Source organism: Trachemys scripta, chromosome 3 (genome assembly GCF_013100865.1).
Source record: "Trachemys scripta elegans isolate TJP31775 chromosome 3, CAS_Tse_1.0, whole genome shotgun sequence".
NCBI lineage: Eukaryota > Metazoa > Chordata > Testudines > Emydidae > Trachemys > Trachemys scripta.
Window position 1 is genome coordinate 165,365,376 of NC_048300.1, and position 26,247 is coordinate 165,391,622.

General features: G+C 44.4%; 1 protein-coding gene across 4 annotated transcripts in view; it reads left to right on the forward strand.

The window, feature by feature from the left end:
• ERICH1 (glutamate rich 1) overlaps nucleotides 1-26,247 on the forward strand; it is a 109,475-nt gene that overhangs the window by 15,734 nt on the left and 67,494 nt on the right. For 3 of the 4 annotated variants that reach the window (XR_004645237.1, XM_034766392.1, XM_034766391.1), the window contains exon 2: nucleotides 6,575-6,739. The exons of the other annotated variant lie outside the window; for it this stretch is intronic. Coding sequence is in view for 2 of the 3 variants with exons in the window: in XM_034766392.1 (XP_034622283.1) it covers nucleotides 6,575-6,739 (165 nt within the window). In the remaining variant the exon portion in view is untranslated. The remainder of the gene's footprint in view (nucleotides 1-6,574; nucleotides 6,740-26,247) is intronic. 4 annotated transcript variants of the gene reach the window in all.

A 26,247-nucleotide genomic window follows, 5' to 3' on the forward strand; every position in this document is an offset into this window, starting at 1 on the left:
TAAATGTTTAAAAAATGGACTTGAATTGACAATAATATGATAGTTCATGCTTGAGAAGCTTCACAATTGGGAATGTGAAGGACTGGATATTGTCTCACTGGTGTAATCATGTGGAGACTGGGTTGCATTTACACTTTGCATGACCTTCAAAGCAGTTTCCCAGACCAACAGCAGAAACATTTCTTTTCTCCAATGCTGCTCTTGCCAAGCATGTTGAATAAATGGATTTTAAAATCATTTTAAAAACCTTATGACCATATATAGCAGATGTAGTAATTGAACGCATTTTTCTTTCATTCTACATGTAAAAAAAATAATTATTATTATTAGGTTATATACACAAGATGAATTTTAAAATGCAGCTGTTACCTGGCATGTACAAAGAGGATGTTGCATAATATTGTATTTTTATGGCTACACTTATTAGCAAAATGAGCATTTATATATTTATTATATAAATATAATATATTTATATTATATTTATAAATATAATAAGCAAGCGGCTCGGGCCAAGGGATGAGCTGGCTGCGGCTTCCCGCCGCCCCCATTGGCCCGGGATGGCGAACCGCGGCGAGTGGGGGCCGCAATCGGCCGAACCTGCCGCGTCAGCAGGTAAATAAACTGGCCCGACCCGCTAGGGTGCTTACCCTGGCGAGCCACATGCCGAACGTTGCTGACCCCTGGCCTATAGTGTTAACTTTTGCCTTGTTTTTCAATTTCTCTTATACAGCTTTGGTTTTGGTCAGCACTTTGTACTGAACAGCGAGTCTACGTGGGTTACAGCTGTCTTTGCATTTCAGTTTCTCTTACTAATATTGGGTCTGTCTCTTCTGGGAGTGGGTGGGAAGTCTCTGGATACCACATTGTGTTCTTCTATTATGTGAGTTCCAGCTTGAATACCTCTCTTTTATACTGGCTTGCTTTCTCTTTAATGGGGATTAGTGCTTGGTGAACTGTGTATGGGGTTTTGTGGGATTTTGTTCTGGTTAAACATTTGTTGCTTTTATTTTTGCAATGTATTATATGCCTCTTTCTATATACTGCTTTTATGTTTAATTCTGCAGTGACTAATGGTTGTCTCTGTCACAACTTGCTCTCATTGCTAAAAATAGCAATAGCAATGTGCCTATTGCCCACACTAAGTACCAGGAAAGATAAAACATGGTCTTTGGTTGCTGCTTCAACTTTCTTGTCCAATTGGAACATCCCACATTTTTAGCGCTTATTTTTCATATATTTCAGCCTTTCACCGTGACAAGAACCTGTGAACTACTTACAGATTTCATTTCTCTCCTACCCTATCCAACTAATCCAAGAATCACTAAAGCTAAAATTTGTATCTTTCACTCTTGGATTTAAAATGTCAACTGAAAAATCCACAGGCTGTTTGACATGATCACACTGAAATACCATCTTGTATTTCTACTACTAGCTCCTCAGACACAAAACACTGGGTACTCATATACAGCAATGGGCACTCAGTGTTCAGAGATTGCGCCTGTGAAGTGCTGAATGTTTACAGCAATGGTTCTCAACCTGCAGCCCAATCGGTGCACAGCTGTGGCCCATGTGACATCCTCAGGGCCATACAGGTAGTAATGGATGCAGCCCATAATGGTAAATAGGTTGAGAACCACTGGTTTACAGTGTGACGCTGAACATCCTCAACTTTCTTGGGCTTGAATGGGACTTGTATTAAGTGCAAACCTTGAATTTGTCATTTAGCACCTTTCAAGATTTAGCCTTTCTTTAATATATATTTAACTCTATAAAAGCCCCTCTCCAGTTCCTTATAATGATTTGTACAGCATCTGTTTGCAATGTCAGAATGATTACAGGGTTTTTAAACCTTTCTTACTCCCTGCTGAAAAGTCTTTCCTCCCAGAAATCTATGCAAACTAACACCTGGCAAAATAAATCAACCTTGCAGGATGTCATGAAGATCAGAGAATCTGGGTTCTCTTGGACACAGTGAAGAAGGGAGTTCCAGAATTGATGACCCTTGCTTTAAAAACTGACACAAGCCCCTCCCATTTAAACAAGAGGAATAAAATCAGACTCAGGAAAAGATGTCAGGATGTGTGGGCAAGAGGCCTGTATGTTCATGCGTGCTTTCAGAATCAGCCCATTTTCTTCAATAGTGAAAGTAATAAGCTCATAACTTGTTGGAAATTCTAGCTGGTATTGTGGATGGGTTTAACTATGCAAAAATTAAATTGATATTTAAATGGATCCCAGGTCCTTTGCATTTTCATTTTATATATGGATACCATAAATGGTGACTTGCTTGTTGTAGTTTGGCAGCTGTTTTTCTCTCTTGAAATTTACATCTGCTATTTGTATCTTCTTAATTCATATTTCCAGTAAAATTTAACTGTTTTTGCTAAAACACTCCATAACCCTTCATTCTAAATATCATGTGTAGATCACAGCTCTTCATAAAGGAGAGGAAGCCAGGGTACAGAGAGGGAGCTAGGTTTTCAAAAGTGGACTCTAATTTTGGGTGTCTGAACTTGCATATCATAGGGCCTGATTTTCAGAGGTACTAACTAAGCTTATGTAACTTCAGTTGATGTAAGTGGGAGCTGGATAGTCAGTAACTTTGAAAGCCAGGCTATCTGCTGGCCTACTGCCTTCAGTGTCTGTTTAGATCTTAATCTTCTGCAGATGTATCTGCCTGCATTTATTTTTTTAGGTTAAAATTTTGTTTAATTTCCTTCAGTCCATTATATTTTTCTCTGCTGGTGTTCGAAACACACTCCAAACTTCCAGAGCAGACTAAATTAATGTGTTGCTTTTACCTGTAAATGTTTAATGAAGAGCATAGCTATAATTTAGCATTCTTCCCTATTTTACTCAAGATAAAGCCCCTCCCTCTTGTTTTGATTTACTTTGTATTTATCATTGGCTCCTATGTGTAGTCCTTTATTTGGTCTTCAGATCACACGACAGTGCACATAATCCAATCTGAATTAATTGTCCTAGTAAAATTTCCATTTATGACTCTATCAATACTTTACCAAGTTCTGGCACTGAATAAATTAAAACTATTTCTGTTCAAGCCAAAAAATAACCTTACCTAAAAAGGTTATCTTCTTCATAGCCCTAACTTCAAATGTTCTCAAATTTATGTAAATATAGAAAATGGTCTCCTAGATTAGAACACGCTTTCATCTCAAAAGGGTTGTAGGGCACCATAGTGACCAGTGCAAATAATTGTTACTGTCTCACTGAGCAAAGAATATATATTTGCACACTGAACACACACAGCATGGGGAAAATCTTCTCTGTACTTAACCTTGCTATATCTTTCCTAACACTTCTAGGAAGCTTTTTCTTTAATGAATTTAGTGGTCATGAAAGGTGCTGGATTGGAACCAATTTGTTTGGATCGTTATCTGTAGTGGCCACTTGAAGGGATGACAGAACACAGTAATGCAGTCTCTGCTGTTGTAAATTTGGCACCATTCTTGAGCACAAAACTTTAATTGAGCTAGATTTTGATTTGCCAGAAATATAGCAAGGCCAGGGGGAAAGCAAGGCCACACCCCCTGCCATGTGCAACTGCATTAGGGCTGCTTAAATCAGAGCTTGGCATATGGGAAAGGAAGACAAAGAGAGCACAAAATGCATGCCTGATGCACCTACCCTGACTCCCATATGTACACACACAGGTCAGTAGCAGGCCAGGCAAATGCTCCATGAAAATGGGCAAAATAATTTAGCCTTCCTTTCCTTTTTCCCCCTCTCCAAAAGCAGGATGTAGGCACTAGAGGAACTGAAAGTGATTCATTATTTCTTCTTGGGGTGACATGTAGCTGCACCATCCCATCCTCTGGACTGAGTCTAAAGGCTCTTTTACTCTTTATTTCCCCACACCACCACATTATTCTCAATATGCTTATTGAATAAGAATCTAAGCCACAGTCGCAATGAAACTACTCCTCTAGTTAATGAATAGAAATTGTGATTACAGCATAAAATGCCTTTTCTCCCTGAATGTCCCACACTCGTTGTTCATCCCTTGTCATTTCCTAGAGGCACAAGACTTCATTCGTAGTAAAATAATTTAGGCTTTTAAATAGTGCTATGAGACAGTTTAAATATTTAAAGAACATCTTGTTCTGAATGAAATTGCAATGGGTGTACGTATACTATGGTCGATGACTGTTTCCCCGGTGTCTTTTAAGTTGCGTAGTACTAGTCACTGCTAAGTGCCAAACTGTGCTCACTTTACTGATGTAAGTTGTTCAATTGAAGTCAATAGGACTAATCCTATGAGTGAGATGAGCAAAATTTGGCCCTAAAATGGGACCGATACTGCTAAGGACCTGGCAAGAGTACTACTACTGATGTCAATGGGACTAATTATTATAAGAAAGGATAGAAGCATCTGGCCCTACATTAGGGACCTGTGATGGGTTGTCACCCCTGGGGTGCAGTCTGAGAGCTGTAGGAACCACTGCACCCCTCTAAGATACACAGCTGGGTGGGGACACATCCAGCCTAACCCAGGCCCCGTTATCATCCAACATGACAGCAGGTGGTGCTACCTGAGTGCAAACAGACACGAGCCAATTTCCCAGCTCCCCAGGCTTCTTCTCCCTGCCCCCCCCCAGAGTATAAACCCAAAATTATACCGTCTTGTGCTGCACAGGGAACTGTACAGCGTACGCGCATAGAGTTTGCCTCTCTCTCAATGTGGAGTGGAAATACAACAAGCCCCTCTGAGCTAAGATTCCCAAACACTACACTCCAAACTCACTGGTTTAGATTAAAACATAAAATAAGTCTAGTCACTACAAAAGATAGATTTTAAGTGATAGCAAACAGATCAAAGCAGATTACCTAGCAAATAAACAAAAGTGCAACCTAAGCTTAATATACTAGATTGGATATAAATAGCAGATTCTGACCCTGAAAAATGATACAAGCAGGCTGCAGATTCTTAAGCTTGCTTTACAGCTTGGAATCCCCAGGTCTTTCAGACACAGGCTAGAAATCCCTTAGCCTGGGTCCAGCACTTCCCTCAGCTCAGTCTTTGTTCCTCAGGTGTTTCCTTCTTGTGTGGGGAGTGAAGACCCCCCAGATCTTATATAGCTTTAGTATGTGGTGGGAACCCTTTGTTTCAAAGCTTGGTTCCCAGGCCAGTTTGTGGGAAAGTACTGGCATCCCAAGATGGAGGGCAGCATCATGTGGCCTGGTCACATGTCCTTGCAGAGTCATAGCAGCCATTACTTACAACAGCGATGGGCAACCTTACAGGGACATGCTGGCTGCCGCTTCCCACAGCTCCCATTGGCCAGGAACGGCAAACTATGGTCACTGGGAGCTGCAGGGGGCCGTGCCCGCAGACAGTCAACATCAGCAAAATATCTTGTGGCCTACAATCAGATTACCCTGACGGGCTGCAGATTGCCCCCCACTGGCCTAAAGGGACTACTATTCCTTAAAAATGGCTTTATAATGTAAAAGGGAGCCCTTCCACCTGCCAGTCTGTTAAAGTAATAGAACCCCATTTCTCCAGGCCACGTTATAATTACACCTCTACCTCGATATAATGCTGTCCTTGGGAGCCAAAAAATCTTACCACGTTATAGGTGAAACCGCGTTATATCGAACTTGCTTTGATCCACTGGAGTGTGCGCACACACACACACCCGGAGCACTGCTTTACCACGTCATAGCCGAATTTGTGTTATATCGGGTCGCATTATATCGGGGTAGCGGTGTATTTTGTTAGAATCCCACAGTAGGTTATCCTTACGATAGGTGTGCCTTTTCCTGACAAAAATTTAAAAGTGGATCAAAGGTTAAGTAACTATCTTCAAACCTGTTCTCCTATGCTCTGTAAAATCTCTGCTTGACCAGGCATACATTATAACCCAAGAGTGTGTCACTCTAGACACCAGCTTTCTGTAACTAAAACAAAATATGGTTTAAGTGTCTAAAATACTCAGGCATGCTCATTAGGAAGAAGACAGTTTTAGCTATAGTTTGGTTTTATCTAAATGACCTTTGCATTTAAATAATTAGTAGCAGTTTGTACTGCAAGCCTGAGATGATAGGGTGGGGTGGAAGGCAAAAGGGCATGTGAGAAAGCTACTTCTTTAATAGCACATGCTAACCCTATTATTTCTATTGCTGCCATCCTCGTTATTTTCATGTATGATTAAAATGACTCAATTATGACCGTTTAATCAATGGCTCAGAGAAAATGTCTTGCTGTGCCAACAAGAGACTTTAAGCAATCTTAAGATGCTTGTGTAGGATTCTTGTAAAATGTCCTGGTCTGGCTGCAGAGGATAGTAGTGTACAACTGCTGCCACCAGCTAATATTTACTCGTTTAGCTCAGGGAGGGGGGATGCTGACTATTCCAGGTTGAAAATTTTGCTGATGACCCTTGGGGGGGTTTTACATGAAAAGATGGCAGCTTGCGTTTACAACTGGAGGAATGGGAAGCAACTCTTAATTGATTAGAGGGTAAAAATAGATCTCAAAATACAGTGACTTACATCTATTGTAAAGATGTTTCTGCTTTTATTTATTACAATTATTTTTATTATCCCATAGTGTTCATAGGGAAAGTACTGAAGAGGCTCTTTGCTGCTACTCCCTCCACTTCTTATATGCCTGTTCCAAGTGGAGAAGAGATGGTACTAAAAACTCCTGCCTCAAAACCACAGCAGAAGGATTCTGAGAATGCTCAGGCTTCATCAGAATGTGCCAGTTCCCCAGGTAATATAATCTGCAAATTACTACAGTGTGAAAATATTTGGGTTTTGGTCATTGTTTTTAAAGAGAAAAAACAGTTAGTGCAGAGCCTTGTCCTATGTATGCATTGAGCCCCAAATTTTAAACGCAAAATAGCTTTTGGGTCTGTCTATAAGTTCTATGCAGTGCATACCATTCAGCATCTTGATCAAACTAAATTTTTCACTGACAAAAAAAAAAATCCTTTTGTTAATGTAAAGTTAGGGTTGCCTGGTGGTATCGTGTGTCCTTCAAGAATGTCAAGTTCAGCAAGACTCAGAAGTCTGAGAGTTAAGAGCAACCTTGATTTTGTACGTTCTGGTTTTCAGAATTCTGAGTTTTGTTGAACTTGAAATTCTGGAAAGGCACATGATTCTATCAGGCAACCTTAACTCTGCACTAACAAAAGGATATTTTGTCAGTGAATTTCCTAACTCTTTTTTTTTAAACATAAAAATGCTCTTTGTAGGAGTTCTTTATATGGACAGCTCTCGTTATTACAGAGATGTACAGTAGGGATGCTACTGTGACACTAAATGCAAAAGATGCAATGTGATTCCTAAGTGGTCTGTAGTTCACCTCACAGTACGTTTTGTTATAATGTAATGGTTTGTACTTTGAAATGTTAGGAGGGTGGAGTGGCTGACAGGGCAGGCAGAGAAATGGGCCTTGACTGTCACAGAATGTTGATAGACGTTTGGTGTTGGTTACAGTAAGTTTAAGCATGTGAGAGAAGACTTTGTGTGTCTCCTTCTCTACACAGAACCTTTCCCATATTTCCAGCTAACCCTCCCCTTCCTGTCTTGTAAATTATTATACTCTAGAAGCAAAGTTGTCCGTTGCTGTTTGGTGCCCATTATTGGTGCAAACAAATCATAGGCAGCACTTTTTTTTGTTACATAGGCTGAACTTTACATTGAGCTGCTTCCCATGGAGAGAGGACTCTGCTGGACTGGCAGAGAGAGGAGGTGGTGATGACCGAGGCAGTGAAGGGATCAACATGCAGACAGGGTAATCGTTGCTCTGGCTAGGCTCACCCACACCACTCCACACCAGCCTGCCTGTCCACATGGGGAATGGCATGTACCTCAACTTTGTATTTCCTTATTTAGCCACTCTCCTCATTCTGGAATGCTACGAGGTGCCACAGTGCAACCCAAACTCTGTGTCAGTTAGGTTTTAGAATAATCACTCAGAACTCACACTTACCACAGCCCAGTTCTCCCCTACCACTGTTTTTGCTGTCATCGCCTCATCGCCCCTCTCTCTGCCAGTCATGAGTTTCCAGTGCAACATTGTGGCTAAAAAGGCTAATGTGATCCTTGGATGTTGTAACAGGGTGGCCTTCCCCTTTAAAGGCTGGAAGCCTGGGGGCAGCCAGCCGTGTTTATTTACCCCAGGAACATGAATGAGGGTTATGTTGTACTCCACGAGCATGTAGTGTTAACACATGAACTAGTGGTCCTCCAACTATGCTGTTCTTCGGACATGTGTACTTGTGCTTAAGTGAGAAATTCAGCAAAAAAAAGTTTTAATTTAGTGTGACAAACTTTTTGATAACGGGAAAAATACATGTGGGTAAAATGTACCCCAAACATGTTGTACTGTTATCCTGTATTTTTAGTAGTTCTATATACACTTTTGCCTCTAAGAGAGTATCTTTTATTGTAATAGAGGTAACTGTCTTCCTCACTAGCAAGCTGGGTTTTTTTACATAAATGTAACTTGCATATGATAATTGATAAAGTATATGTGGAATAATGTGGCTATGTTGCAATATCTCATGAACTGGTGGTCATCCAACTGTGTCGCTTTAGGATATTGCATATGCTAACTGATAATGAATTGCAGTGACAGTAGTTGCTGCATACAATTACAATAAGGTAGGAAGTCCTCCAAGGATGTGTGAAAATTGCATATGGGCCCATGCTTAATGAGACTCCTGCTAGTTCTTTCAATTTCCAAGTTAAATAAAGTTGGTTTTTTTCATCGTGAACATTAAAGAATTATTCTTCACTTCTGAATACACTTGCTGGACAGTTCCCCACAACACAATTAATGTAACTTTTTTTCTCAATACTGGGTGAAGATTAATCACATGAGGCTGAGAAGGGGACAGCTGTTAGCTATAAAGAGTTGTGGGGGTGGGTGGAAGGAGGGAGGAAGTAATACAGAGAAGCTGCAGGAAAGAACCATCTAGACAGACTGGGTGGGAAGTCCTAGGACTGGAGTTGTGGCTGAGTAAAAAGCCCTATCTGGAAGTTTTTTTATTTTCCTTTGTGAGTTTGTGGTTGTTTAGACAAAAATTGGAGCCTGGAGGGAAAGACTAAAGACTGATTTGGTTGTGGCTAATTCCCCAGGCTAGTGAGTGAGATTGGTAGTATACAGATGTATAAGCAGGGGAATCATGTATGAGTAGGAAGTTTATATTAGCTTCCTTAGCAACTGCTCCTGGAAAACTGTCCACAATTCAAGGATAAGGATGAGTTGGAGAGGGTTCAAAGAGCCGTGAGATGGATTGGAAAACGAGCCCCTCAAGTCTTTCATTATAAGGCATAATCTATTTACCTTAACAAAGAGAAGGTTAAGGGGTGACTTGAACACAGTCTGTAAGTACCTATATGGGGGAAAAATTGATAATAGAGGGCTAGCAGACAGATATAACAAGATCCAGGGGCTGGAAGTTGAAGTTAAACAAATTCAGACTAGAAATTATATTAGCCAAGATGGGCAGGTATGGTGTCCCTAGCCAATGTTTGACAGAACCTGGAAATGGGCGATGGATCACTTGATGCTTACCTGTTCTGGTCCTTCCCTCTGAAGCACCTGGTATTGGTTGCTGTTGGAAGACAGGATACTGGGCTAGATGGACCTTTGGATGTGCTCTAACTCTAACAGTAATTAATTCAGTGAAGTCCTATGGACTATGTTGTACAGAAGGCTGAACTGGGTGATCACAATGGTCCCTTTTGGCCTTCTAATGCATTAAACTGTTTGCTCCTCACTGCTGACCCTCCACATTCTCCATCTACACAATCCCAAACTAGTCAGACTCCCTCACCACTGCTCCAACATTCTCTCCTCTTGCCATGCCAACCTTAAACCTTCCACATCTCCGCTGCCTTCCCCATCGTGGAATTCAGTCTCTGCAACAAAGCCTTCTTGCAGTGTGGAGAAGGAGAATAGTGCTATGAGGGTAACTGAAATGGCTTCCTCTGCATTCAGATTTGTTAGATGATCTAGGCCTAATTTTTTTTCTTGTCTCGATTACGAACTTCCAAATTAGTCAGTGGCAGTGCCAAATATTACGTGCTTTATATCTGCAATGTGCTTTACAGATATTAACTACTATTTAAAAGAATCCTACAATGTTTGTGAGTACTATTATCTTCATTCTCCATCTGTGTAAAAAATTAGGCATATAGAAGTGATTTATCTGGCTTTGTTGATGGTAGAACTGTGATTAGAACTGAGAAGTTCTAGCCCTGAGTCCTTTTCAGGCTGCCATTCAAAACTAACATCTTCCAAAAAGACTGTCTTGTTCCTATGTAAAATAGTATGTAATTTCACATGGACACAAGTCTGTCTCTTCTGAAGACTGCTGCTTTGTTTCCTTTAGACTTCATGTATGAACACAGGCTCTTTTTTTAATTACCTTCTCTAAAGCCTATGAATAAACTCATCTGACTAGAGTTTCCTAAATGTGCAAGAAAAAAAAGCCCAAAACCCAACAGTCCTCCTTTCTGGGAGTGCAAGCATTGATAGTTGCCCACTTTATCACCAATAAATGCTGCTAATAACTTGATAGTTGGAATTCTGATAGGGATAAATAGCACTGCTTGTGTTTTGTTGCATTATCACTGTAAAGATAAACAAAACACACTAGCACAGTAAGAGCCCTATTTTTGGAAAGATGCAAAAAATAGGAACTCCTTTTAAAAGACAGTTATTTTTTAAAAACACTCAGGCAGCACCTGCCTAACTGTTTAAAAAACACTTTTCATAATGTATGGTTTTAAATAGGCTATAATTTAAAATTTGTTTTAATTCTCCCGAAAGTGACAAATTAGTAGTACTGCATAGTATTAATAAGTTCTGGGATGAAAACTCAATAAAAAGCCCCAAATAATTGAGGAACTCCAGGGAGAAATCCATGTCCTTTGTGGCGGAGGACTTGGAGAGTAGATATCATTCACAAGCTCAGTCTAGTCAGCATTCCCTTTAAGAAAGGAAAGCTGTTTGGCACTGGAACTAGAAGATCGCCTCTGAATCTAAGAAATGCTTGTATCCTTCTCTGCCTTTCTAAGGGGTTCTATTTTTCCTATTTCTTAGGTCTACCCAGGAAACTAGCATTTTGCCTTTGGTAGCTATCTTTTGGTCTTGAAGGTACTAATATCACTGCCTGTCTAGAACACTGTACAACTTTTCAAATTCAAAATTGGTCATGGTAAAATCTTCACTCTTTGACAACGGTCATATTGGCTGAAATGATTGGAAAACTGAAACCTGCTGATATTGGTCCTCTTCAAGTACAGATAGAAAGACCGAATTGTTCTCCATCCAGCTTCCCAAAGTGTTTCCAAATGCCATATTAAAAAACATGTTTCAAAACCTGTATCGCATCAAAGAAATGCCTGGCAACATTAATTTATTAGGAAACTTGTTTGATATGGGCACGAGAGACTCACTTTAATAGACAGCATTAAAACTTTACACCTCCTGGCTAATGGAAGTAATGTTCTTGGCTTTTGTTAAGGCCTGACCTAACTATAGCAAGGATAAATATTGGGAAAGATGGTTTCTCTTGAAATCTACAAAGCCTGGAACCTGATGGGTGGGGGGTTCTGTCTTTAGAGCTCCAGTCCTATGGTGGAGGGGCTTTGTAAGTAAGTAGATGGACTATAAAGTAAGCTTGCACACTTTTGACAGCAGATTTCTAAGGGTGTCTTAGAATCATGTTTTCTCTTAAAATTGTCTACACTTTCCCACTTGATCTGCACTATAGCCTCATTTGGGATTTGGTACTGATTGATTCTAAGAGGTGCTAAGCAGCAGACCTGTGCTGAGGAAGAGGCTGAAAAATAATTACTCTACGAACAACATCTATAGTCTTCAATTATTCTCTTCTCTGCGAAGGCCACCATCCCACTTGGCTTTTTCTTTTTCTTCACCACTGAGAAAGGAAACTGAAGTGACTAGAGCTATTCTCAGTTTAAGGTCCTGCAGAAAGAAGTCACTTGAACTGTTTTGTCTTTTCAAGTCTGAAGCAGCCCTAATGGGGAAGGGAAGCAAACCTAACAAATATTATTTAAGTTTAATTAAACAGCTTACAGTGCAGCATACTAGAACTGCATGTAATACTGTATAATTGACCACAGTACAATTAAAATCCTGAGAGTATAAACTGCATTCATGATGAATTTCCAATAGTATAACAGGCTGAATACATTCTTTAATATGAGGTACTTCCATTTCTTCTTTGAGTAGTGTCCCTGTGGGTGCTCCACTTCAGGTATCGGTGTGTCACTGCGTTGCAGATTGGAGATTTTCGGTAGCAGTGCTCGATCAGGGCTTGCGTGCGTGGTAATAGTCTCGTGGTGCCATTGGCACCTCATGTAGGGTGCACACGACCGGACCCTTCAGTTCCTTCTCAACCGTCCTCGGTTGCAGACAGAGCTCAGTGGCAGTGACTCCTAGAATATCAGGGTTGGAAGGGACCTCAGGAGGTCATCTAGTCCAACCTCCTGCTCAAAGCAGGACCAATTCCCAACTAAATCATCCCAGCCAGGGCTTTGTCAAGCCTGACCTTAAAAACCTCTAAGGAAGGAGATTCCACCACCTCCCTAGGTAACCCATTTCAGTGCTTCACCGCCCTCCTAGTGAAAAAGTTTTTCCTAATATCCAACCTAAACCTCCCCAACTGCAACTTGAGACCATTACTCCTTGTTCTGTCATCAGGTACCACTGAGAACAGTCTAGATCCATCCTCTTTGGAACCCCCTTTCAGGTAGTTGAAAGCAGCTATCAAATCCTCCCCTCATTCTTCTCTTCTGCAGACTAAACAATCCCAGTTCCCTCAGCCTCTCTTCATAAGTCATGTGCTCCAGCCCCCTAATCATTTTTGTTGCCCTCCGCTGGATTCTTTCCAATTTTTCCACATCCTTCTTGTACTGTGGACACAAGTACTCCAGATGAGGCCTCACCAATGTCGAATAGAGGGGAATGAGAACGTCCCTTGATCTGCTGGCAATGCCCCTACTTATACAGCCCAAAATGCCGTTGGCCTTCTTGGCAACAAGGGCACACTGTTGACTCATCCAGCTTCTTGTCCACAGTAACCCTTAGGCCCTCTTCTGCAGAACTGCTGCCTAGCCATTCGGTCCCTAGTCTGTAACAGTGCATGGGATTCTTCCATCCTAAATGCAGGACTCTGTACTTGTCCTTGTTGAACCTCATCCAGTTTCTTTTGGCCCAATCCTCTAATTTGTCTAGGTCCCTCTGTATCCTATCCCTACCCTCCAGCGTATCTACCACTCCTCCCAGTTTAGTGTCATCTGCAAACTTGCTGAGAGTGCAGTCCACGCCATCCTCCAGATCATTAACGAAGATATTGAACAAAAACGGCCCCACGACCGACCCCTGGGGCATTCCACTTGAAACCGGCTACCAACTAGACATGGAGCCGTTGATCACTACCCGTTGAGCCCGACGATCTAGCCAGCTTTCTATCCACCTTATAGTCCATCCATCCAGCCCATACTTCTTTAACTTGGTGGCAAGAATACTGTGGGAGACTGTATTAAAAGCGTTGCTAAAGTCAAAGAATAACACATCCACTGCTTTCCCCTCATCCACAGAGTCAGTTATCTCCTCTGTGACAGACCCAGACCAGTGGGGTACAGGAGTCTGGTAGAGGGCAAATATACTGGTGGCTGGATGAATAGTTTTCTGTTCCCTGAGTGACCAGAGCAGGAGCTGCACTAGCATAATCAGGAACCTGCTAGAACCAGTTAAGGCAGGCAGGCTAATTAGGACACCTGGAGCCAATTAAGAAGAAGCTGCTAGAATCAATTAAGGCAGGCTAATCAGGGCACCTGGGTTTTAAAAGGGTGCTCACTTCAGTTTGTGGTGAGAGTGTGAGGAGCGGGGAGCAAGAGGCGCAAGGAGCTGAGAGTGAGAGGGTGTGCTGCTGGAGGACTGAGGATCACAAGCGTTATCAGACACCAGGAGGAAGGTCCTGTGATGAGAATAAGGAAGGGGTTTGGAGGAGGCCATGGGGAAGTAGCCCAGGGAGTTGTAGCTGTCATGCAGCTGTTACAGGAGGCACTATAGACAGCTGCAGTCCACAGGGCCCTGGGCTGGAACCCGGAGTAGAGTGTTCCCCCCAAACCTCCCAATTGACCTGGACTGTGGGTTCTTCCAGAGGGGAAAGTCGCTGGGCCGTTCCCCAACCCACGTGGTGAATCTCTGAGACAAGAAAATCTGCCATTAAGCGCAGGACCCACCGAGATAGAGGAGGAACTTTGTCACACCTCATAGAAGGCAATTAGGTTAGTCAGGCATGACTTGCCCTTGGTGAATCCATGCTGACTGTTCCTGATCACTTTCCTCTCCTCTAAGTGCTTCAGAATTGATTCCTTGAGGACCTGCTCCATGACTTTTCCAGGGACTGAGGTGAGGCTGACTGGCCTGTAGTTCCCCGGATCCTCCTCCTTCCCTTTTTAAAAGATGGGCACTACATTAGCCTTTTTCCAGTCATCCGGGACCTCCCCGGATCACCATGAGTTTTCAAAGATAATGGCCAATGGCTCTGCAATCACATCCGCCAACTCCTTTAGCACCCTCGGATGCAGCGCATCCGGCCCCCTGGACTTGTGCTCATCCAGTTTTTCTAAATAGTCCCGAACCACTTCTTTCTCCACAGAGGGCTCGTCACCTTCTCCCCATACTGTGCTGCCCAGTGCAGCAGTCTGGGAGCTGACCTTGTTCATGAAGACAGAGGCAAAAAAAGCATTGAGTACATTAGCTTTTTCCACATCCTCTGTTACTAGGTTGCCTCTCTCATTCAGTAACGGGCCCACATTTTCCTTGACTTTCTTCTTGTTGCTAACATACCTGAAGAAACCCTTCTTGTTACTCTTAACATCTCTTGCTAGCTGCAACTCCAAGTGTGATTTGGCCTTCCTGATTTCACTCCTGCATGCCTGAGCAATATTTTTATACTCCTCCCTGGTCATTTGTCCAATCTTCCACTTCTTGTAAGCACTGTGCTGCCTCTTTCTTTTTTCTCTCTAGAAATAATTAGATGTGTTGTAGTTTAGTGTGTGTTGTTTAATTAGTTAGTTACCGTTTTACCCAAAACCACATGGAAACTCACAAGAGGCTATCCTACACACACTCAATGTCAGACGAGCTATAGCATTTTATTTAGACAGAACCAAACCGTTCCGGAAATATACAGGACTTTATTTTCACAACAGAACGCACCAAGGGCTGTGCTATATCAACCCAGAGACTATCTAAATGTATCCAACTTTGCTATCGACTGCACAACAAGGAACCCCCAATGAGGATCTGATCCCATTTTACGCATACCAAGGCCACATCTATAGCCTTCCTGAACAATGTCCCTATAATAGATATATGCAGGGCTTGAGAGCATACCTTTACAAAACATTATGCCACCACTCAATGCTCTATGTCAGACACTATACTAGGCCTTACCATGCTCTCTGCAACAACACACATGACTCCAAAGCTCCTACCATCTACAGTAGGGCACTGCTCTACAGACAGCTGAGATGGAGCACACATAGAGACACTACTTGAGGAAGAAGAGGAAGTTACTCACCTTGTGCAGTAACAAGGGTTCTTCTAGATGTGTGTCCCTGTGGGTGCTCCACTACTCACCCTCTTCCCCTCTACTTTGGAGTTCGTCATCGAGCTCTGCAGTAGACAAGGAACTGAAGGGTTGGGTCGTGTGCGTGCTACATGAGGTGCCAACAGCACCACGAGGTGACTACTGTGCACGTGTGTCCCAGCCGAGCAGTGCTACTGAAATGTCCCTGCGCAGCAGATCGGAGATTACCGACACCTGAAGTGGAGCATCCACAGGGACACGCATCTCGAAGAACCCTCGTTATTGCACAAGGTGAGTAACTTCCTCTTTTATTCAGTGTCCATAGATTAATTTTTTCTACCACCCCAACTCCTTGATTTTTGACTTATGCAAAATTATGCTATATAGGGATACCAGTGCTTTCAAAAACCTTTTCAGCCGTAATATCAGAACTGGCCCTCTGACCTCCTGTTGTGTTAATTCTTTGGGCTCATGTATTCTATCTAAATTAAAGGTGTTAACAAGACCCTGTCACTGTCAAACATTTAACAGTTTTAAACAAGGTTGGGTACACAGAGACCTCAGCCTCCATAGTATCATAGAAAACAAACCACTAAAAATAATTTAAATGTTTTATTAAAGATAGAGAAAAGAAGGGGAAAAACAGTTCAAGCATTTGAAATGTAAAGTATTAAATGAGGCTTTCATTTTAACAACCTCCCTTGTTCCCTTTTCCTTTAACTGGAGAGAGGTTTTTAGAAGGAAAACGCCCTTTGTTTGACTGTCTCTTGGAGTTAAATGTGGTAACTACTGGGCTTTTTGGGAAAAGAAAAGAAGTTAGTTGGGATGGGATGAGGCGGGCTGGTGTTATCGCAGCTGCTGTTAAAGTTTTGATTCTATTTGCTAGAAGGCGAAACAAGACCAACACATACAAGGGGAAAGGAAAGAACAGCAAAGGTAGAAAATGCGGCTTTAGGCCTTAGCTATACTTGCAGATGTACAGCGCTGTGAGTTAAACCTGACTTCGTGCAGCTGAGTAGGGAAAGCGCTGCAGTCTGTCCACACTGACAGCTGCCCAGCGCACAGTCGTGGCCGCATTTGTGGCAATTGCAGCACTATTGGGAGCGGTGCATTATGGGCAGCTATCCCACACAGCACCTTTTCCCATTCTGGCGCCATGGGTTGTGGGAAGGGGGCGCGGGTGCGGGGCATTCTGGGTCCTGTCCCAACGCCCCGTGATGCATCGCTTCGCATCCCAGAAATCCCTTTGTTTCCATTCACCTTTGGCGCCATCTTTAAAAGGTTTCTGTGCAGCGCCATCTGTGTGCAAGAAATGGAGCCCTAACTGCTGAGACGTATGCTGACTTATCTCGCCAGCACGTCACCTTTGGCTGTCTAACTATTCCTTAAGCTCCAAAGTGACAGTGAGAGTGAGGAGTCTGACGATGCTATCGAGCCGCGTAACGCATATGACACGAAATTGCTTGTGGCATTCACGGACATGCTCAGCACCGTGGAACGCCACTCTTGGGCTCCGGAAACAAGCACCGAGTGGTGGGATCACATCGTCATGGAAGTCTGGGATGACGAGCAGTGGCTGCAGAACTTTCGGATGAGAAAAAGCCACTTTCATGGGACTGTGTGAGGAGCTTGCCCCCACCCTGCAGCGCAAGGACACAAGATTAAGAGCTGCCCTGCCAGTGGAGAAGCGGGTGACCATTGCAATCTGGAAGCTGGCAACTCCAGACAGCTACCGGTCAGTCACAAACCAGTTTGGAGTGGGAAAGTCGACCATTGGAATCGTGTTGATGCAAGTTTGCAAGGCCATTAATCGCATCCTACTCAGAAGAACCATGACTCTGGGTAACGTGCAGGAAATAGTGGATGGCTTTGCACAAGTGGGGTTCCCTAACTGTGGAGGGGCGATAGATGGGATGCACATTCCTATTCTGGCACCATCCCACCTAGGATCCGAGTACGTTAATTGGAAGGGGTATTTCTCTATGGTTCACCAGGCGCTTGTGGATCACCGTGGGCGTTTCATTGACATTAACACAGGCTGGCCCGGAAAGGTGCATGACGCACACATCTTTCGGAACACTTGGCTGTTCAGGAAGATGCAGGCCGGGACTTTTTTCCCAGAATGGAAGATCATGGTAGGGGAAGTTGAAATGCCCATTGTGATCCTTGGAGATCCTCCCTACACAGGGAGCCTTGACAGCAGCAAGGAACGGTTCAACTACAGGCAGAGCCAGTGCCGAGTGACTGTGGAGTGTGCCTTTGGCCGTTTAAAGGGCCGCTGGCGATCTCTGTATGGGAAGCTGGACTTGGCCGAAAACAGCATCCCCGCTGTTATATCCGCGTGCTGTGCCCTTCATAATATTTGTGAAGGGAAGGGTGAAAGCTTCACTCAGGCATGGACCTCCAAGGTTCAACACCTGGAGGCTGAATTTGCACAGCCAGAGAGCAGTGCTATTACATGGGGCCAGCGCGGGGCTGCAAGGATTAGGGATGCCTCGAGGGAGCAATTTGAGGCTGAAAACCAGCAGTGATATCTGGTGCCCTGCACGGGAGTGAAGTGCAGTAGTTCCAATCTTTAGGAATCAGTGTCTGCTAAGCAGACACGCAGACTTGCAGTGCCTGTTTATTTCCTGGGCTAAGGAGTCTTTTACTTTATGCAATAATAAAGAATGTTTTCAAAGCCAAAGAATCTATTTAATGAAAAGAAAAAAAAATATTTATTGAAAAGAAACAAGGAGGTGGAGTGGGGAACGGTGCAATCACAGATTCGCATATGTCCTGTCTGGTGTGCTGTGCAGTGAGTGCTGCACTTCAGGATAGCTATACTGCATGGTGATGGGGGTTGAGTGCAGATGGTAAGGGTCGTGGTTTTCAGGGCTGGGTGGTGAAGATACTGATGTTGGAGGCAGCGGATGGCGTGAAGAACACGGAAGTTGGGGAAAGTGGGTTGGAGGTGATAGTGGGGCACAATGGAAAGAGTTTTGGGACAAGGGCTGTGGGGCGGGGCGGAACGTTTGCGTTTGTGGTACTGCTCCTCTTTCTGCATGGCTACGAGCCGATCCGTGCTTTGCTGCCAGTGCTGCGTGCTTTGCCGCCGGTGCGCTGTGTTTTCCTGGCGGATCCTGCTTTCTCTCTCCCTCCAGTTCTGTGCTTTCTCATTCTCTTTAATAGATTGCCGCATCACTTCTTGCACCATGTCTTCTTTGCTTTTTTGCGGTCTCTTCCTGAGTCTTTGCAGTCTCTGAGCAGGCGATAAGAGGGACGGCTGAGGTCTCAAGGTTGATGCTGCTGTATAGGCAAATGCAACATTTAACAGAGGCAACATTGTTTATACCAGACAGAGTAATGATTCTCCCCCGCACTTAAGGAGTAGAAAACACACAGGGTCTACACAATAGCATAATTTTCCCGTCCGAAACAGAGCGCACACATCCAACGGGAGCCTCAAAATAGTGAGTAAGGGGGACTGATTGTTTCAGGGCTGCACTGTCCTCTGGGTTTCTGTGCCCTGGGGAGAGCCAACACCGAAAAAATCCCTTCCCGAAAAAAAAAATGCTTACCGGGAACCTGCTCTTCTGTTTGTCCTCCACCAAGTACCGGCCGCTATGACTGGCTACCTTCCTCCTGGCTCGAGAAGAGCTCCTGGCTGCATGGCTCTAGAGATTCCGGGGTGTCTCCATCCAGCCCATCACTATCACTCCCGTTTTCTTCCTCCTCCTCCTCTTCCTCCTGCCCCCCCCCACACCAGCTCTGAAGTGTCCATGGTGGTGCTCGGAGTGGAGGTGGGGTTAACCCCAAGTATCACAGACAGCTCTTTGTAGAATCGGCAGGTCGTGGGGGGAGCACCCGAGCGGCCGTTTGTGTCGCGGGCTTTACGGTAGGCACTCTGCAGCTCCTTCACTTTAATCCTCCACTGCAGGGCGTCCCGGTCATGGCCCCTTTCCATCATGTCCTTTGATACCTTCCCGAAGGTATCGTAATTCCTACGGCTGGAGCGCAGCTGGGACTGGACAGCTTCCTCCCCCCAAACACTGATGAGGTCCAGCAACTCACCATTGCTCCATGCTGGGGCTCGCTTGGCGCATGAAGGCATGGTCACTTGGAAAGATTCGCTGATAGCACTCCACACCACGCCGGGCTGAGCAAACAGGAAGGGGATTTTTAAAATTCCCGGGAAATTTAAAGGGTGGGTCACATGGTTGGTTACCTGAGGCCAGGGCAGTAGAGTTTGAACTGATGACCAGAGTGGCTAGAACAGGCATTGTGGGATACTGCCGAATAATTCTGGAGGCCATTCACAGCGCATTGGGTGGCCACGCTGGTGCTGCAGTGGTAGCGCAATACTCGCTATTCCTCTTGGGGAGGTGGAGTACGTGCAGCGCTGCAACCATGGAGATACAGCACTGCAAATGCCTTGCCAGTGTGGACGGGGAGTGAGTTACAGCGCTGGGGGCGGCTTTACAGTACTGTAACTCACAAGTGTAGCCAAGGCCTTAGTCTCTGGTGTTGGCTATCACTTGTAGCCTCACTGCTGGAAAAACACAAGCATGGCACTCAGTCTTACTAGCGACTCTGAGACCTGGCAAACTTGTACCAGCACCAGGCTATTTAGGGCATTGCCTTTATTTGCTTCTTTGGTCACACGCTTACAACAGTGTTGCAAGATGTGTAGTCTTGGCCAGATAAGCCAGACTGTTATTACAGAAGGAAAAAGAAGACCGATAGGAAAGACAAGAAATCGGGTAGGGAAGGAAAAGGGGTGTGTGGGTGTGTGGAAGGGAGAAAAATGTCTGATATTCCACATGGTGGTCAGGATTCAACAAGAGGTGGTAGGGGTGGTGATGTCATCTGCCTCGCTTTCTCTGGTCCAGTTAGGTTAGGACATCTTTCAGGATTGGAAAGAAGATGATCTGTGGTCCCAGCAGATGGTGGGGGTGGCAGCCATGATGGTGAAGCTGATTCATTCCCATTTTTCTCATCTTTCAGTCAGCTAGTGTCAGGGTTGCCTTTGGTCATCTATATTTCCCCCCAAAGTAGTTTCTTAAAATCCCAAAGAGGAGTGATAGGCAGAATAGTCTGTCCTCTTATTATTTTGTCTACTAATAAACTTCTACTTTTCGACACACCAAATTTGGTTAATTGATTTTCAGACTCAATTCTCCTTTTTCCCAGGTATAATCTTGAATTAGATCAGGAAGCCTTTTTATTTATACCAATTCAGTCCGTCTCCCTCTTGTAACTTTTTGTCATCAACGTTTATTATAAGTTATCGTGATTCTTTATGAATTTTCACAGTTGAGCTTATAGTTAGGGTCTGTATAATAATGTTTTATAGGAAAAGGTTAAAAAGATTTTTAATGGTGTGTTGCCATGGTACTATGCAGATTGAAGTCTCTGTAGACCAAACCTTGTTTATAGCTGTTTAATATTGGACAGCAACAGGGTCTTATTAACACCTTTAATTGTTTGGGCCCATCTATTCCATCTAAATTAATAAACACCCCCCTTCCATGGCTGCTTCAGAGGAATGCCCACTCAGTCTAAGGCCCCCAGCTGTTGCCTTTATCTGGGCAGGGACCTACATCCCACTCTTTGCTGGCTGGGGGCTTTGAGCTGCAGTCCTCTTGCCCTTCACTTTGATTATCCCCAGGCAGGTCTGACAAACATCTAGCCTCCTGCTTTTTAGTTACTCTGCAATGATGGTGACTTCCCAGATACCATGCAGCTGTTTCAAAGCAGAGTATGTTTATTCAAGGATAAAAGCATACAGAGAAAACCTAGAACAAAAACAGGGATTTAAATGCTTTATCAATAGTTCTGTAGAGACCTTTGCAGGTTCCAATTTTTCCAACCCTCCAGCAAGTTTGGGTCCTGACCCCTTGCACAAAAGGTGATGTCTTTTTGCTGAATCAAAAAGACTCTGTCTCAGTTCAAGATGGCCCTTTTAACCCAAAAGCCCTTTCTTCTTGATCTCTAGTACTGCTCTGACCCAGAATATGCACGCCACCCTAGGGGGTGGTACTTCTCTGAAGCTGTTTACAATCACAGGGAGTGCAATTATTACCCCACACACTGTTTTTAGTTCCTGGAGGAGCTGTGGTAACCCTACCTGGGTAGTAGAAGAATTCCTCACCCATAACAATATAAAGAACATTGATATATTTAAAACAATATGGTTCCCAAAGATACTGCATGTGGTTGCAATGTCTGTCACATTACTATTCCAGAGATTTTTAACCGAAGCGACAGATGTCTAGGAAAAGAAAACTTAAAGATGCAGACAATATTTGGCTTGCTGATTTGTCAGAATTGTTGAAGTGCACATGCTTAAGGATCTCTTGCAGCATACAATGCAGTAAACAGCTTTGGAGACTAAACAATTCATCTTCCCTTTCGCTGTTAATTACTCCTGATAAGCTGTCTATTGTAAGTAAAGGAAAGAGCTGTAGAGATAACTGTCATAAAACAAATTGGAATGTCACACATTTTTGTTTGTCCATCAAGGGTGTGAAAGTGCACAGGTGTCTCATTCTAGTGGCATAAATAACCAAATGTGAATGAATATATACTAATACTCCATTCACAGTTAGAAACCATCATCCTGTCACCATGGCAAAAGTGGTTTTCAATTGATGCATCTTGCACTTGGCATCAATTCCCTTCCCCACCTCCTCCTCCCCCCCAAGGTCTGAGTGGGCTACATCTGTTATACGTGCAACCCTGGCCATCACAGGAATGGTCTTGACACCAAGACTTAAATCCCCCACATTGAAATGTGTTTTGCTGCTGGATGGACCCTTTCCACCCCACCCACACGCACACACATACTTCTCTTTTTGGTTGCATCTTAATTTCAAATAATTTAGCTGTCAGAGCGCTGCTTGCTTCTGCAACAACCAAAAACAATTTAACAAGTAGTTCATCTAATAGTATGTAACAGTTGCCTAATTGGAGTAGAAAATGCTAACATTAGCTGTAAGTAAAAACACTCTAAATCTAAATGTAGCCAGCTGCAGGGAAACTAATATCTTAAGAAAAGAAACAGTAAAAATGGTACATATATAAAAACTTGATAAAATGGACTTGTCTTAACTGGCTGGGATAGAGGATATAATGAGCTAAGTTTGTCCCTTTTGTAACTCCCTTGACTGTATTGGCAGTAAATCAAGTAAATTTGGGCCAAATATATTTTTTTATTTTTGGGTGTTGTCCTTTTTCCACTGGAGTAGAATGAAGGGAGTGTTTTTCTCTTCAGATTCAGTCATGCATATCCCCACCTATCAGAAGCTTAAATAGCTTAAGAGATGTAGTTCCAAAATGTCCTCTAGGACAGGTATTGGCATGTCTGTTCTGTTGTAGCCAGAAGAATCTCTAGACTACCCATGGGGGAAAAGGAATTTCTAATAATAAACTGAAAATAATAATCTAACTGGGAATGAGCAACAGGGGATGGATCACTTGATTACCTGTTATGTTCATTCCCTCTAGGGCAGGAGTGGGAAAACTACGGCCCATGGGCCGCATCCGGCCCATCGGACCTTTTAATCCAGTCCTTGAGGTCCCACCAGGGAATGGGGTCGGGGACTTGCCTTGCTCCTCTCTGCTTGTGCAGCAGCTCCGGTTGGCTACCAGAAGCAGAGGCAGCCAGGGGGCTCCGCACACTGCCCCCGCCCCAAGCACCAGCTCTGCAGCTCCCATTGGCTGAGAACTGCAGCCAATGGGAGCCATGGGGGGTGGTGCCTATGGATGGTGCAGCGCACAGAACAGTGTGGCCCCGCCTCTGCGTGGGAGCTGGAGGGGGGATGGGCTGATGTTTCCAAGAGCCGCTTCAGGTAAGCACTGCCCGGATCCTGCACCCCTGAGCCTCCCCCTGCGCCCCAATCCCCTGCCCCAGCCCTGATCACACTTTAAACCCTTTGATTGCAGTCCAGAGAACCCTCCTGCACCCCAAACCCCTCATCTCCAGCCCCATCCCAGTCTGCAACTCCAGCTGGAGCCTCACCCCCATGCACCCCAATCCCCTGCCCCAGCCAAGAGCCGCCTCCCGCCCTCCGAACCTCTCCATCCCAGCCCAGAGCACCCTTCTGCACCCCAAACCCCTCATCCCCACCCCAACTCAGTCTGCACCCCAATCCCCCTGCCCGAGCCAAGAGCCGCCTCCCACCCTCCGAACCTCTCCATCCCAGCCCAGAGCACCCTCCTGCACCCCAAACCCCTCATCCCCAGCCCCAACCCAGAGTTTGCACCACAATCACCTGCCCCAGCCAACCCACCATACAATTTCCATACCAAGATGTGGCCCTCAGGCCAAAAAGTTTGCCCACCTCTGCTCGAGGGCACCTTGCATTGGCCATAGGCATGCTTAATGTGTGCCAGGGCTTGCTGGGACTGAGCATCAGCACCTCTAGGCTTGGCAGTTCATAGCCCTGGCACTCTGGGCTCCCAGTCAGTAGCTGCCGCTCTCTGGCCACCCAGCTCTGAAGGCAGCACCACCGCCAGCTGCAGCACAGAAGTAAGGATGGCAATATGATACCATGCCACCCTTACTTCTGCACTGCTGCTGGTGGCGGCATTACCTTCGGAGCTGGGTGCTCGACCAGCAGCCGCCGCTCTCCAGCCACCCAGCTTGAGTTCCGGCACCTCTGTCATTGCAAATTAAGCACTGCCCCACTGCCTCCCCATTCATCCCCACCCCGAGCCACGTTGCCTCCCCACCTTCTATTGCCCCAATTAGATAGCGTCCGGGTCACTTGCACTGAATTGGACCTTGCCCCTGCTCGAACATCTCCCATTACGAGGCTAGTAATGAGTTTTCCTTTTGCTTGATTGATGGGGTAGTATTGGGGTTGAAGCAGAAACAGCAGTTGGCATTGGTTAATAACCCCCCCCCCCTGAATTTTTGGTAGTCCCCATTAAAATGTTCTGAGAAGGGGTCACAGGACTAGGTGTTCTGGGTCCGGGTACAAGGCCATAGTGCATACCCCAGTGCAGCATTCTCGCCCACAGCTGAGCCATTTGCTCTCATAGCATCTGCGGCATGGTGTGCCAGCTGGGCCCACAGTCCCACATTTTCTTCATTGAGCTAGGTAGATTGCCTGCACAGAGCTTGGTTCTCTGTTGCAAGCTGTGATACTTGGGCTCACAGCATGGGGAGCTCCTTCTGGGAGCAATCAACTTATGCGGGCATCTTGGTAGGGAGTGGACCATTACCTCCATATTCCCTCAGAGTAGGCCTTCGCCACGGACTAGAGTGGTCCAGGCAAACTGTCAGGATCCTGACAAGGGCAGTTGGGACCAAGGGTCAGAGCAGGGTCAAACCTGAGGCTGAAATAGCAGAGGAGTTCATAGTCAATCTCTGAGAATCAGCATCCCAGTACGGTTTCAGGGTGTGGATCAAGAGGCAAGGTACAAATCAAACTGAGATCAAAGCCAGGAATTTAAGAGAGGAAAGCAGGAATAGTCGTGGCGGCTACAGGAGATCAGTGCTGTCACTTGGATACTTCCTGAAACACCCCTTTGGATTCATATAGGGGCAGGAGCCAATCAGGATGCATGAGGCTGCTGTCTGTTGGATCCCCTGAGGTGGGACTTCCTATGGTCTCTGTCTGCAGCAGATTGTGGGTTGTGTAGCATGAGCCAGGTACAGCTGCTACTGGATGGAAGCGTGGAAGTGTTTGCTACTGATCAGCTTTGCAGGCCCAGATTCAAGACCCACTGGGCCTTACACCTGGGAAATTTTTGCAAGAGATTGGGGAGATGAGTTGATAGAAGCCTAGTCTCTAGCCATCTTTGTTTTCATTAGGTATGTTGGAGTATCTGATGGATGAGTCATTGGGAGCCTTCTAGGTTAGCATCTTTTTATTTCCATTTCTTAAAACTAGTCACTTATTTTAAATGTCCAGTTAGATAACATTCCAGTGGTAGCTGCTCTTCAGAGGCAAAACCATGGGCATTTTGGGCCAAATTTGACATTGTCTTCTCTTACAAGTGCCTGCCTCCTCTACCCTCCCCCACAATACAAAATCATTATTTGAAGTCAGTAGGATTGCTTAAGATGTAAATCTGTGTTGAATTTGGCATACTATACATTGTTTTTTCCCAAAATATGTTTCTTACTATAACTCTTGTTCTTAACAGGAACTAATTGCTATATTGATTATTTTTCAATTATCCAAAGTAAGGAAGGATATTAGAAGAAAATTCAGTTTAAAAACGAAATCTTTGAGCAAACTTGTACTTTGTATAGGGTTATGGATAACTTTTTTTTTCTATGACTGTTCCAGGAAAATGTCCCAGTAATGATATAATCAGTTAATCACTGAAGGTAATTAACAAATTGCAGCATAGACATGGCCTTTTGGATTTGAAGCTGCTGCATTCTATAAAAATTACATTGATTGACAGAGGGTTCTATTATTAGACTTTTGGAAGGAACATTCAACCAATGAGATCTACAGTTCTGGCTGAAATAATTGGCAAAGTGCTAACTTAATTATAAAGCCATATTGGAAATATCACTATGTGCTCTCCCAATATGTCTGAAATCTGTAGACATCTGACAGAAAAAATAATGCTGAACACAAAATATAATTGCCTATGTCACAGTTCAAGGCAACTGCAACCTGTATTCATT